Genomic DNA, 14,533 nt, shown 5'->3' on the forward strand with positions numbered 1-14,533 from the left:
TAGCAGCAAGTTACAAACAGGACATAAAAGTAACAGCCTTTTGTGGCTGAGTAACTAGTCTTTAGGAGATACTGTGCCTCTCAATATAAGGTTTTCATTTGATAGTCATGACTAATAATACTCTATGAGTCTGTCTAATGTCCTTTGTCTAAAAGCTATTCATGATAGTCTGATTAAATATTCTGCACTTGGAGCTTGGTAAAGTGAAGAAAGGCACTGGATCTATGAGTGAGCTTGAGTCACGCTTGTCCAGAAGAAAAACCTTCTCTTCTCTCTCTCTCTCCCCCCCTTCTTCCATTTTTCCTACAGAGGTGGTTTGCAGCTCAAACTTACTCTAATTACTTTTCAGTATTTGAGTATTGAGGTCCTTATAATCAGGACGGGATTGTAGTGATGGCTCAGATAGCTTCTCATGCTCTGTGTCTACAAATCGTAATTGTACCACTGAACTCAGTTAATACTACTTCACTTCTGCCAAAGCTGACATGAGGACAGGATGACTGGAACCTAGATACAAGAATCTGCAAGATTTACAGGGCTCTTAAAGCTTGTCTGTATTATATTTGCCAATGGTAAAGATATGTCATGTGGGAATGTTGAATATTACTCTATTTAAAGAAGTTTATTTTAGGTGGTTTGTATATCATGCTGCCTGAGACCATCTGTATGTAGTGATGCATCTTGACTGGTATGTTGTTGACATTGTGGTGTTCTGGAGAGACTTTTAGCATTAAATCAGGGCTCTTTTTCTAGCAGGAGCTCCTCTGCATATTAGGCCATGCCCGCTGATGTAGCCAATCCTGGAGTTTACAGTAGGCCCTGTACTAAGAGCCTTTTAAGCTCTTGGAGGATTGGCAACATCAGGGGGCGTGGCCTAATATGCAGAGGAGCTCCTGCTAGAAAAAGAGCCCTTATCATAAGAATCTGTGAGAGAAGATGAGAGAACTTCATGAAGTTGGTTTGGAGGGTAGCTATGTTGGTCTGCAGTATAGTACAATTGGTCTGTACCTTATCCCCTCATCTGAAGAAGTATGCCTGCATACAAAAGCAGAATAAAACTTTGTTGGTCTTAAAGGTGCAACTTGACTCCTACTTTGTTCTACTGCTTCAGACCAACATGGCTGCCCACCTGGATCGATCTGCAGTAGAACAGTTAGATTGGAGCACCTTAAAGACCAGCAAGGTTTTCCAGGTATGTTTTTGATAGTCATAGCCTCCTTCATCAAACAGGAGTAGGAATGGAGATCTGTTTTGATCCTAGGTAGATGGAGTATTGTAAAGAATGCAAAGGTACAATGTATATTGTAATCAGCTTGATTAGAGCAAGGGGAAATGCTTGGTAGAAAATTAGCATCTGTAGTAAGATAAGTATCCTATGTGTTTATTCAGTGCTCGGGATTCCATTGTTCTGAACTTTTTCATCAATCTCCCATTGTAATTTCCCCTCAGAGTTTCTTTGTTTGGAGACTGCTACTCTTAGGTCAGCAATGAAATGACCTGGAAGATTAAATTGTTCTCCCATTGTTTTGTTTTTTGAGTATTGTGGTTTTTAATGTTGGGTTTATGTCAGCGGCCCCGTGGCACAGATTGGTAAAGCAGCAGTACTGTGGTCTGAACTCTGCTCACGACCTGAGTTCAATTCCGGCGGAAGCTGGATTCAGGTAACTGGCCCAACATTGACTCAGCCTTTCATCCTTCCGAGGTTGGTAAAATTAGTACTCAGCTTGCTGGGGGGAAGGTGTAAAAGACTGGGGAAGGCAATGGCAAAACCACCCCATAAAAAGTCTGCCGTGAAAACGTTGTGAAAGCAATGTCACCCCAGAGTCGGAAATGACTGGTGCTTGCACAGGGGTCCTTTCCTTTCCTTATGTCCATTTATTCTTTTGTGTAGGGACTAACCTGTTTGATGTAAAGAGTAGAAGGGCATTGCTGAGATCTGATGGCTTATGAAACGTTGGAAGATGAACAAGTAAATGAACCTGAGATGGTATGGCTGGTGTTGTTAGGTCCAGTTTTTGTGTTGTTAGAGTGGATATGGGGACATAATTGGCATCTTGGATTGTTGCAGGCACTGGTCCCAGAGTCCATGTCTATGTTAAGAAGGGTATTGTGGGTGAGAAGTTGTTAAGGTCTGTGTGGGCAAGTAAAGGTTTGCCTCCCAATGCATGGGAGAGAGGAGTATCATTCCCCAGCATAGACTGAAGGGAATTAATAATGCATTGAACAGGTTTGAGTTGAGAACTGTATGTGACCACCAGTGTTCCCTCTAAGTTACAGAGTTTTGTGAGCAACAATTCTACTTTGTGAGCTACTGGCATTAAAGTTGTGAGCTGCTGCATAAATTACGGTAGTTTGTGCTGGGGCCATTTTTCTTGCGCTAAGACAAAAATGTGTGAGCTGGAGGCTAAAAGTCTGTGAGCTAGCTCATGCTAACAGCTTAGAGGAAATGCTGGTGACCCCCTGTAGTGTTTAGACCTATTTTGTAGCAGGTTATCCCTCGGTATCATTCTGGCTTTGTTGATCTGTTTCCTTACCACGTCAAGTGGGTATTGATAACCAAGAACGTCTCCTGTAGATTCTGCATGTGAGAATTTCTGTCTGAAGGATCAGAGTTGTTGTGGCGGTAGCACAGAGCTTGGCTGTAGACAATGGATCATTTGGTGTGTTGAGGATGGTGACTGGAGGCATGTAGATATGTTTGGGAATCAGTAGATTTCTAGCATAAGGTGGTTTTTATGTTTCCATTATGTATTTATGCAGTGGTGTCTAGAAAGGATGTTTCTTGTGTGGATTGGTCTGTGATCAAGTTGATGGTGGGCTGGAGGATGCTTGAAGGCCTGGTGAAATTTCTCCAGTGCTTCTTTCCCATGTGTCCAAATGATGAAAATGGCCTCAATAAATCTCAGGTATGAGTTGGGTGTTAACAGATGGGAGCTCTGAGGAAGCACTGCTCCAGGTTGGCCATGAAAGTTTTGACATGTTGTGGTGCCATATGGGTGCCCACAACTGTGCCATTGATCTGAAGAAAGAAATCTTCACCAAATCTGAGGTAGGTGTGGGTGAGGACAAACTGGCAGAGCCTGGTAGAGAGGTCGGCTGTGGTGTGGACATAAATCTTGTTGGTCTCTAAGGTGCTATGGGACTCAAATCTAATATAGTTGGATTACTGTTGTCTGTGATTGCTTTATCCATACTTCAAAAGAGATTGTCCATCATCTTGAGGACTCCTTAGCTGTCAGGCTGAACTGAATGAGGCTATATGTTAATTGCACTATGAATTCTTTTATCGATTCTATGGCATTAGTTAAAGAACTTTCCCTCTGCAGATATTCGAGTGACCAGCTCTCATTCAGAGTATTTAAAACCATACAGCAATGGGGGTCAAAAAGTGTGCCATTTCAATAAATGCTGAGCTGTTGTTATTGCCTAGTTTTTTTTTCAGATGCGTGACCCGACTTCTAGTGCTGCTAACAATTTCAGGCTGTCATGGATTGGACTTAAAAAAAAAAAAAACAACTATCAAGTTTCTTGTGTTTCTCACCATTTTGTTAAACAATGTCAAAGCTTGAGACCCTGGAGAGCCGCTGCCAGTCTGAGAAGACAATACTGACTTTGATGGACCAAGGGTCTGATTCAGTATAAGGCAGCTTCATATGTTCATATGTCAGGTTGATCCATGTTGCCCAACTTGGGATAGGCTAGTCAGGAGAGGCAAACCTTGTAGTTTATAATGAACAGGAACAAATTGGGAGATCACAGGTGGGAATAACAAACTTGGAAATCCCACCCCTCAAGTCCTGCCCCTCCAGGGTTCTAGAAGCACTCTGAGCAACAGGCAGATCTCTCCCCCCCCCCCCAATATTGTGTATCTTCTGGAACACATTTAGTCTTTAACATGCTTGTTTTTAATTTTTTTTCTTGATTTACACAGTCACATTTCTTGTCATACATACATTCTTGGGATAATCCAACACAGACCCATGTCTTGTCTATGCATGGTTTTTATATCACCACACAAAGGGCAGTCAGTTGATTATTATTATTAATATGAATTCTTATTGGGGTTAGTTCTTTTCTAGGGTAGTGTTCTGTAATTCTTCAGCATATCTAATAGTTCCTTGTGTCCTGAGCTTCTCAGTATTATGTCTCATAGAATGCAAGAAAAAGCTTCTTTAAGGAGCTGCAAACTTATCCTTAAAATCAATTCTTCCACACCTTATTCTGCTAATAGGTGGACATCGTATGTCATGCTGGGAAAGCATCAAAAGAGGCTAATTTTTTGAGGCGTATGTCCATGTTTGTTCCCTTTTGGGGAATCAAAATTATTTTTGCAGTGTTCTTGATACTTGTAGTCCAAGTATGTGAAGTTTCCATATCTTCTTGTCCACAGGGTTTTTGGGGATGAGTACATACAAGAAGGATGAGTAGGTACTATCTTGTTGGAGCAGATTTAGAGATGCACTGCCCTGTGCTTAAATGATGATGATATTGGATTTATATCCCGCCCTCCACTCTGAATCTCAGAGTCTCAGAGCGGCTCACAATCTCCTTTATCTTCCTCCCCCACAACAGACACCCTGTGAGGTGGGTGAGGCTGAGAGGGCTCTCACAGCAGCTGTCCTTTCAAGGACAACCTCTGAGAGAGCTATGGCTGACCCAGGGCCATTCCAACAGGTGCAAGTGGAGGTCATTTAACCAATCCCCATGATTTTCATAGCTATGTTACATCTGTGTTTGCTCTACAGAAGGTGGTCAGGAGAGTGAGAGCTGAGAGTGATTAGGCCCAAAGCTGCACCTTTACTTCACAGTCAGGCTTGGATCGGAAATGGGACTTTTATTTGAGACCCCCATCTGCCAGATGACTCTTATTTAGTAGAAAACTCTCAAGAAGGAAATAGTCTCCATATGAAAATGATTTTGTTTGCATGCATTTGAATTAGCCAGATGTCAAAAATCCATTTTAACACAGTGTGGCCTGGAACACTGTGACCTTATGTTAATGGTTCAAATAGCCTATCTCAAATATATCCTGTAACATATACAGTCTTTTGGTTCAGAGCAAAGAAAGGCAAGTTTGAAGTATGCTAGCTGTTAACTAACAAACTAGATGGTTGTAATGAATGTTTATAGCCTTCAACAACATTATTTCCCTGTTAAAAGAGGAGCTGTAAAAAACCCCCCAGTTCTCTGCTGATGTTTTAAAAATGCACATTAAACAGTTCTAATGCTTATCATTATAATAGTTTCTTTTAGTTTCATTTATAGTATATTGACTTTGTGCTTTAGAGGCATACCTACCATAATATTTTATGTTGTCACGCTAAAAATACGTGGACAAAACTTGTCAAAGTCTGTACCTGCTAGCAATAACAAAAGAAAAATGGTCTGACTTCTCAGCTTTTGAACACTACACATATGTCCTAAGCTTGTGAAACTATGCAAGCAAGAACTATAAAAGACAGCGCATAAATCTCTGGTATATATATTAAATAATTCAGGTTGCCCCAAACATTTTGTGCTTCATTTCTCCAGAGGTTTCTGTGTCTCTCTCCCCCCCCCCCCAACTTCTAGACTTCTCGCCGCTAAGGGCAATCTTAAGGACGGACAGGTTTTTAATCATAATTTTCCTTGCAGAATAGTTTTGCAACTTCCTTCAGCTGCAGGAATATTTTCTATGTACTGTAGTGATAATGGCAGTTACAAACAAATTGGATTTTAAGAACATAGACATGGGCTATATTTGAGACACTTTATGTGGCAGCCTAAGCATGTCAGTGGTCCGTGTGTGGAAGAAAGATGCATGTCTCCAAACATGTAGTGAGTTGGAGATCCATGGTGAGAAACCTTGAATGTTTGGGATGCATGATGCTATTCATGTTTTACTTTTTATTGTAAGAAATATTAGTGTGCCCAGGCTGAAGAATCAATTGTGATGTGGATCTTAAGCTATGGATTTTTAAACTGTCATAACGAACATCCGTACCTAGGGCATGTTCACATCAACACAGGTATAATGATTCACCTTGAATCTTCAGCTACAGGAAATGAGTGACAGCCTTAAACTGATCAGTAAATGTCTCCTGTAATTTTACTTTTATTTTTCAAAACACTGATGAGCCTGCCTCAACGGGGAGGGTGGGGTATAAATAAAAAAATTATTATTATTATTAAAGTGCTCAGGTGAGAAAAGAGCAGAGTTACTTGGAGACTTAATTGTATTTCTAAAGGCTAATCTGTGAGGTTGCAAAAATAGAACTTGCTTTGCTTCTTAAAGTATTATGGAAAAGCTGAAGTTTGCCACTTCAGTTGCTTGCTTAGGGGCAGTTGGTAAGCTGCTGGCAAGTAAATGCGTGCTAAATTGTACCTCTGATTTACTTTTATTTATCTCTTGGATAGTATACTAGACTGAGCTGTGACTCAGGATTCCTGGATTCCCTTCTCGCCTCTACTGTACACTTAGTAGGTGGCCTTTAGGTGCCTACTCTCTCAGCTTCCCATGTGCAATAAACACCTTAGAGTTGTTTATAAAGATTGTAGCAAGATACTGTATGCAAGATGTTTTATGTACTGGAAAGAGCTATATACATGTTAATGAATCTTGGCATCTCTGTGTCCCCGGAACCTTATATATAGAGCAGTGGGTATAATCATTTGTTGGGCATTGTCCTAAACAAATTAAATATGTGCGTTTCGGTTTTGTTGTTAAACAGGAGTAGTTTGATAGCCATATCACAGCAGTTCCACTTTTCAGAATTGTTTGTTTTTATCAGCAGAGAAAGCTGCACTGGGCAGATAGGTGGGCAGATCTTTAAGATAGGTAAGTGGGGATGCCGAAGCTCTTGTGCTATGTGAGAGGGACTGCTGAAGCTTCTAACTATGTGTAGTGGCGTGAAATGGGGATTTGAACCTAAGTTTTCCATACTGAAGAATCTGCTCACCATGTCAATCTGGCTCTTAGCATGCTGTGCTCGGCTTGTCAGATTTCTTCTAGCATTAAGCACAAAATCCACAAACATAATTCTTGATGTTGTGGATCATAGAATCATAGAGTTGGAAGCAACTTTCATGGCTATCTAGTCCAATCTCCATCATAATGCGGGAAATTCACAAATACCTCCCACCCCCAGTAATCCCTGCTCCATGCCCAGAAGATACAATGAAAAAAGAGGGACAGGGAGAAAGAGAGTGATCCCTGATCCATGCCTAGAAGATGGCAAAAAGCCTCCAGGATCCCTGGCCAAAATGGCCACGGCAAAAAGCCTCCAGGATCCCTGGCCAAACTGGCCACGAGAAAAATTGCTTCCTGGCCCCAAAGTGGTGATCAGCATTTCCCTGGGCCTCTATAAGAAAGGGCCATGAGAACTAAGCACTGATGCAACCTTTCCTGCCCTCCCTCTCATGATCTGCCTTAGTTCACAGAATCAGCATTGCTGTCAGGTGGCCATCTAGCCTCTGTTCAAAACTTTCCTGAGAGCCCACCACCTCCCAAGGAAGACTGTTCCACTGAGGAACTGCTCTAACTGTCAGGAAGTTCTTCCTGAGGTTTAGCTGAAAACTCTTTTGATTCAATTTCAACCTGTTGGTTCTGTTCCGCTCTTCTAGGGCAACAGAAAACAACTCTGCACCCTCCTGTATATGACAGCCCTTCAAATACTTGAAGATGGTGATTGTGTCATGTTTCAGTTGTCTCCTCTCTTGGTTAAACATACCAAGTTTCTTCAACCTTTCCTTAAAGGACTTGGTCTCCAGACCCCTCGCCATCTTTGTTGCCTTCCTCTGGACATGTTCCAACTTGTCTATATCCTTCTTAAATTGTGGTATCCAAACTGAACACAATACTCTAGGTGAAGTCTAACCAGAGCAGAATAAAGTGATGCCATCACTTGGCATGATCTGGTCACTATATTTCTGTTGATACAGCCCAAAATTGCATTTGCCATTTTAGCTACTGTATCATACTGGTGACTCAAGTTCAGTGTAAGTAGGGGTCAGTGTAAGACCTCTAGATCCTTTTTGCACATACTACTGCCAAGATAAGTCTCCCCCAATCTATAATTATGCATTTGATTTTTCCTACCTAAATGCAGAACTTTACATTTAGCCCTGTTAAAATTCATTTTATTTGTTTAGGATCATGTGATGTTTCTTTATTACCTTGAAATACTAAATTTAATTCATGAATGTTGGGAACAGAAACTGAATAGCTGATTCCACTCCCCACCCCCCAAAAAAGCTGGAGCAAACTTGAGCGTGGTTATCTTTGCTTTCATTAGCTTGAATAATAATGTGGAGTTAAAGGGTGTGTGTGTGTATATACATTGTCGGCTTCCTTAGCTTCCTTGACATGGAAAAAAAATATACTTCCTTTTTCATTCCTTGGAAACTGGATGTTTTGTTTGTCCTTTATCATACTTTTCATAGGTTGTCCTGATTTCTTCTTTCTGCAGTCTTTAGATTCACCTCTCCATGAGAATTATTGCTAAGTCAATAGAAACAGTAGACCAGCTGGGGCTTGTAAAAGTATACGCAAGCATTACAACAGGTAGTTTCAGTATAGACTTTCTCTGAGCTGATTTTTTTTCCAGATTGTACTCATAACCATGATCTTTTGTGTAGGGTGTAAAGTTATTTTATTTGTGTGAAGTTCTTCCACAGTGTTGCCACAACTATTTAGATGCCTCCGATGGCAGAATAAGCAGTTAGCTGAGAATTACAGCATTGGCATTAATTAGTAGGTAGTTGATAGCATTACCTTTGCCTGATCTTGACAGTGTTGGGCAGGCATTCTGTGCCATCCCTGAGTGTGTGCATTAAATCTTGCTGTTCACTTGCAGTGCAGTAACTGTCTGCTGAGCTTGACTATGATTCTTGCTGGATCATGTAATTAGCAAGATCCGAACTCTAATATATACTTAGAATTTGTCTGTGTGTCAGTTTCTAGGTATTCACCTGCATAAGGTAACTAGGGCTTAGCTAATCTTCTAAATGGTAAGCTTATCCTTTGTGGTCACAGAACATCAGGTGGGTCAACAGTTAATACATTTGCCTGCTCCCCCCCCCCCCAACTGCCTTTCCTAAATGTTTGCTGACATAAACTGCCTTTACCAGAATAACTCATAACAACCATTGTGGATTGCTTGTGTGCATGAAGCCTAGGATTGGAAAAACACTTTAAATTTTGAGATGCAAGTACCTGAGCTTTACCTGCCAGTCTTGGGTGGAATCAAAACAAACAACCATATATGCGAACATCATTACAAGGCACCTGAAATATTTTCCAGATCTGAATGGAATTCTTATAAAGTTATAAAGTTTTCATGGTTGCAGTGGAACAGCTTGTTAGAAATGATCCCTTAAAACCCCTGTACATATTTATTTGTTTGATTTCTGTTCCATTCTCCCCCATGGTTCAGAGCAGATTATAACATAAATAGACAATATAAAAACTGTTAAAATCTATATGTATAAAATCAACAATTCACTAGATGGCGTGTAAAATATTGTCACTGTTCCTGGGGGAAGGGAAGAAGCAGAGGTCAGTTGCTGTGTTGACTGTTAAACTGCAGATGCATATAATCTTGGCTTTTATGTATGTTTGTATTTAAACATATTTATTTTAACAAATGAAGCTTGAGTTGCATCCATATAGAACGAAGAATATTACCTATTTATTTCGCATAGTTGTCTTTTCATCATTAGGAGGATGGTTTCAATAATAGATCCCACCTGAACCATTTGAAATTCTCTTTGGTCCCCAATGAGGTTTTATTCACACTGCCAACACATTTTGAGCCCATCATAAGGATGAGAAAATTGCTGTTAAAAATGAAACCTTAATTTCTTAGGATGGTGACTTCTGTGGCTGATAAAAATTCTTCCCTTGGACCCAGAGTATACAGCCTTGGTTACAGTAGACTCTTCAGTTCAGTGCTCCTCTTCATTTAATGTTGATTGTGTTAATTCTAATCCCTGTTGTATTCTATTTGCGAGATTGAGGGAAATCTGTAATGGCATAAGAGCTCTTTTTAATCGTTGCCAATATTTAGCCTCTTGTGTTCTGAAAATTAGTGAATGCTTTACTGATTACAGAAATATTTCAGTTTTTGTCACAGATCTGTTATTAGTAATTTGACAACCATATGTCCAGATTCTAAGGCCTCCTATGAATTTAGCATTCCCAATTACAAACAGGAAGCACAAGTAAACAGCTACATACCTAGAGAATGTTCTTAGCAATCTCTTGTACTCCTCAGCCTTTTCCTTGCAGTAGGCAGTAAATGCTGACCTTGATGTTAAATGGGGAAGTTGTCCAAACTGGTTAGGTCATGTCTCCTCTCCCTGCAGGCAGGGCTATGCAAATTTGTGTGGACTGTTTTGGCTCAGAGTGAGGCTGACCCTTCAGTCTTAGTGTAGCCCAGCTCCGTAATGGATTTTGTGTCTGACTAGATTTTTTTTGATTTTTTTTGTGGTGAGGTGTGAATGACTTCACCCCACTGAAGAGAAGAAACTTTCAGGTAAGTTCCAATGTTTTGTTGCCCTTCAGTGAGGATAGTCATCCAAACTGGTTTTATGCCCACGCTATAACTTGGGAAGGATCCTTACTTTTAATTTTTATTCTGTTCCACCAATGTGTTGCACACCTTTTTACCATATGGAGCTTCCACATATTTTAACTCATCCTACCTATACCTATAGTAGATGACTGGGGAAGGCAATGGCAAATCACCCTGTAAAAGGTCTGCCGTGAAAACGTTGTGAAAGCATCGTCACCCCAGAGTCGAAAACAACTGGTGCTTGCACAGGGAACTACCTTTACCTACAGCAGGGGTCCCCAACCCCCAGGCTGTGGACCTGCACCGGTCTGCGGCCTGTTAGCAACCAGACCGTGGAGTGAGGCAAAGACCTTTGCCTACACATTTAGAGACCCCTATGGGGGAGCAAGGATGGGGTGTGGATGTGGGGACAGCCTGGGGCAGCAAATACTCCAGCATCCTCACCCCCACTGATCTGTGGAAAAATTGTCTTCCACAAAATCGTCCCTAGTGCCAAAAAGGTTGGGGGCCACTGTGTCTCACACAGGTATAAAACGTTGACCAGGTTGCAGTTCTACAGATTTCTTCCACCAGAACTCGGTGGAAAAGATCACTGATATTGCTGCAGATCTGGTAAAGTGGGCTGTAACATCTTCTGGAAGTTCCAGACCTTGTGCTTCATATGCCTTTCAGATACATGGCTCAAGACCTTTTTACCTAAAGTCTATGAGACAGAAAATCCTTTAGCCTAATCTGTGCTATCCTTTTTAAGCAGGCGCACGGAGCCCTGCGCGTGTCTAGAGTTTGTGCCAGACTGTCTCTTTGGGATAACATGGTGTAGGACAAAAGGACAGTAGTATCCACTCTTGGTTAACATGATAAGGGGAAAATAGCTTTGGTACAAAGGAAGGATCCCTCCTGAGTACCACCAAGACCTTGCAGAATATACACAATTCTTTCCTGGCCAATAAGCCCCTCATTCAGAAATCCTATTTGCAGAAGTTGTCTCAGCAGGAAAAAACGTCTTCTGAGAAGGAAACTTTAGATTCTGGTTATGGTGACATTGGGGGTGTGGCCTAATATGCAGATGAGTTCCTGCTGGGCTTTTTCTATAAAAAAGCCCTGGGGAATACTCAAACCTGAAAAATACCAGATTTTTTTTTTTTGCACACTCCTAGTATACATACTGCTTGTTTAGGGAAAGGAGTGGTATTCTCAAACAGCAGTGCAAAAACCGCCAGAGAGACAAATGTGAGAAATAGTATAAGGGCACATGAAATGGTATATTGAAACAGCAAAATATTTATTTAGCATTTATTAAATGCATTTATATAGTGAACTACAATGCAATTTGAGTCAAGTAATTAGCAATGCCAGTTGTACTAGGATAGAGGCTTATACAGCACTGCCGCTTGCCCAGTAATTTTTCTGTGAATAAAACAGTCTAAAGTTGCTGTTACCCTCCACATAATTTCCTCTAGACACACAACAATGCCAAAGAAATAAAATTTTCCATGGAACTAAAATAATATGGAGTCCGATAGAATCTAAGTGAAGTACTTTCTCATTGGCAGAATTAAAGGTACCCATTTCTGATTGGGATGGTCATCCTCTTCCACCGAGGGTGCAGCTTTGGGAGGGAGGCACATGGAGCGGTGAGGGAGGTAGGGGACACCTGCCTAGCCAGCCAGATCAGCTGAATCAATGGGGTGGCAGATGCTGATCAATGAGGTGGCAGATGCTGCAGCCAGATCGTCCTCACATCCATCCATTTCTGACTTGATTGGCACCATAATATTTTGTTTTGCTTTGCCTAGGTAAAAGGAAGTAAAATCAAATATTACTGCTTGTGTTGAATGTCTTTTCTGCTCAGGGATGGGATGCTGCAGTGGACTGCTTCTTATAGCTTGGCAAAACAAAAAATCACTGCCCTCTCCTGTACGTCTAAAGAGAATATTTCAGCTCAGATTGTTTTCTAAACCCACTTCAAATGATGGTTTCTGGACTGGTGAGCAAGTGCTAACACTGGTTAGTATGAAACAGAGAAAGCTGTAGGCCATCACAAGTGAAAGAGAGCATGCAGGTCCGTGGCTCATTCCTGAGCATCTGGAACAAACATTAGAAATGAATACTTTGGGTGCCTATATTTGGCACAGCAACTTGCTCATATTCTCCATCCTTTAATAGGTAATTTTGAGCTACTTGGTTTTCACTTGTTATTTTTAATAGCTTCCTTCATAGTTTAATTGGCATTTCTTATGCATGCTGCAGCATGCTCTTATACATGCTTATTCAGAGGTGAGGTCCCATGGAATTCAATATGATTTGCATCCCAGATTAGTTTGCACAGGACTGCAATGTTTCCTCTAAGCTGCAGAGTCTTGTGAGCAATAATTCTACTTTGTGAGCTACTGGCATCAGATTTGTGAGCTACTGCATAAATTATTGTGCTCTGGGTCATCCTTCCTGAGTTACGACAAAAATGTGTGAGCTGGAGGCTAAAAATCTGTGAGCTAGCGCAACCTAACTCAGTTTAGAGGGAACACTGCAGGACTGTAGCCTAAATGAAACTTCTCTAAATTGTTAGGCCTTATAAACAGTTCTTGTAATCCAGTGATACTTGTAGCACAAGCACTCCATTAAAAGTTTGTCTGCTTTTCCATACAGGACCTTTATGTACCAACATTTTGTTTAGATCATGGGCCTTGATGGTGCATACCAGTCTTTTTGCATTAATGCTTGATGTTTGCAAATACACACTGCTGCTACAAGGAGCCTTTTTTTTCCATGGTTGGGGGTTAGTGTTGTTGCTGCCTCTTCCATCTCTACAAGGCCTTTTTCTCCACCTGTGTCTAACGTGAGGAAAGCACAGTGCAGATGCAATGTCCTAAAATAGCTCTACTGATTCAACCATCTTGCTGCATATAAACATCATTGCAACATATAATAGAATTAGGCCACAAATTAGTAAGAGGCTTCAGGATGAGGTATTCCTTGCTTGAACATTCCAAAATTACTAGAAGTCTAATCAAATTACATCATATGCATTAGTGGCTTTCTACACATGGATTTGTAATTAAAAGTTTTACACAATTGGAATAACTTCATCCTCCAGTTTTATTTGTAAGACACAGTTCAGTAGTTCTGAAGCCTAAGTATGGGAAAGGAGTTCATTAATTAGGGTTTGTAGAATCTTTCGGGCTCAAGTGCCGTGTTCTACTGGAGGAAGTTTTTCTTCCAGACGTTTCGTTCTCAGCTGCAGAGAACATCCTCAGTGGTGTTGCAGCTCTCCAGCAGCCCTGGCCTCAGTCAATCCACAGCAGCCAAGAAGGTCAGAGTGCCTGCTCCGGCTGCAACGCCACTGAGGATGTTCTCCGCAGCTGAGAGCGAAACGTCTGGAAGAAAAACTTTCTCCAGTAGAACACGGCACTGAAAGATTCTACAAACCCTAATGATGTTACCGGCCGTGAAAACCTGAACTCTTTGAGTTCATTAATTGTTGGTGTAAATGTTTCCTTTAAATTTTTTCTCGCATACAAGGAGCTGAAAGCATTTGCTCAGAATTTTTTTTTCTTGTATCCACTAAACTAACTGGTTGTGTCCCAGTTTATTTCCATTGAAGGAAGTATAAGGGGCATATTGTATGGAACTACATGGCTGTTGACTTCTTGTATTTTGATTACTGAACTGAATCCTCATTAATGAAAAAAAAATCTTTTTTATCCAGGTTCTTCCTCTGCTTGTGTGAAATACCTGCAGTCCCAAAATGGCAGCAAATAAGCCCAAAAGCCAGAATTCTTTGGCTCTGCACAAAGTCATCATGGTAGGCAGTGGTGGTGTAGGAAAATCTGCATTAACGCTGCAGTTCATGTACGATGAGGTAAGAACCTAACTTCCATAATTGCACTTTTAGTTAGTAAGTGGACCATCTTCTCAAGTTATGTGTGAACCAGGGAGTCAAGCAATTACGTTGCAGTTTGCTCAACTTTGGTAATGACTGA

At 41.0% G+C, this 14,533-nt stretch overlaps 1 protein-coding gene across 3 annotated transcripts in view; it reads left to right on the forward strand.

Annotated features, from left to right (window-relative positions):
- Positions 1–14,533, forward strand: part of RALA (RAS like proto-oncogene A) — a 33,152-nt gene that overhangs the window by 1,272 nt on the left and 17,347 nt on the right. The window contains exons 2-3 of one of the 3 annotated variants that reach the window (XM_060247662.1): positions 10,474–10,514; positions 14,260–14,412. In XM_060247662.1, the coding sequence (XP_060103645.1) occupies positions 14,299–14,412 (114 nt within the window). In that variant the 5' untranslated portion in view covers positions 10,474–10,514; positions 14,260–14,298. Of the gene's footprint in view, positions 1–10,473; positions 10,515–12,594; positions 12,616–14,259; positions 14,413–14,533 lie in introns of those variants that run through there. The other 2 variants (XM_060247661.1, XM_060247660.1) reach the window with 2 other exon arrangements.

The sequence above is a fragment of the Heteronotia binoei genome, chromosome 10 (assembly GCF_032191835.1).
Source record: "Heteronotia binoei isolate CCM8104 ecotype False Entrance Well chromosome 10, APGP_CSIRO_Hbin_v1, whole genome shotgun sequence".
Classification (NCBI taxonomy): Eukaryota; Metazoa; Chordata; class Lepidosauria; order Squamata; family Gekkonidae; genus Heteronotia; species Heteronotia binoei.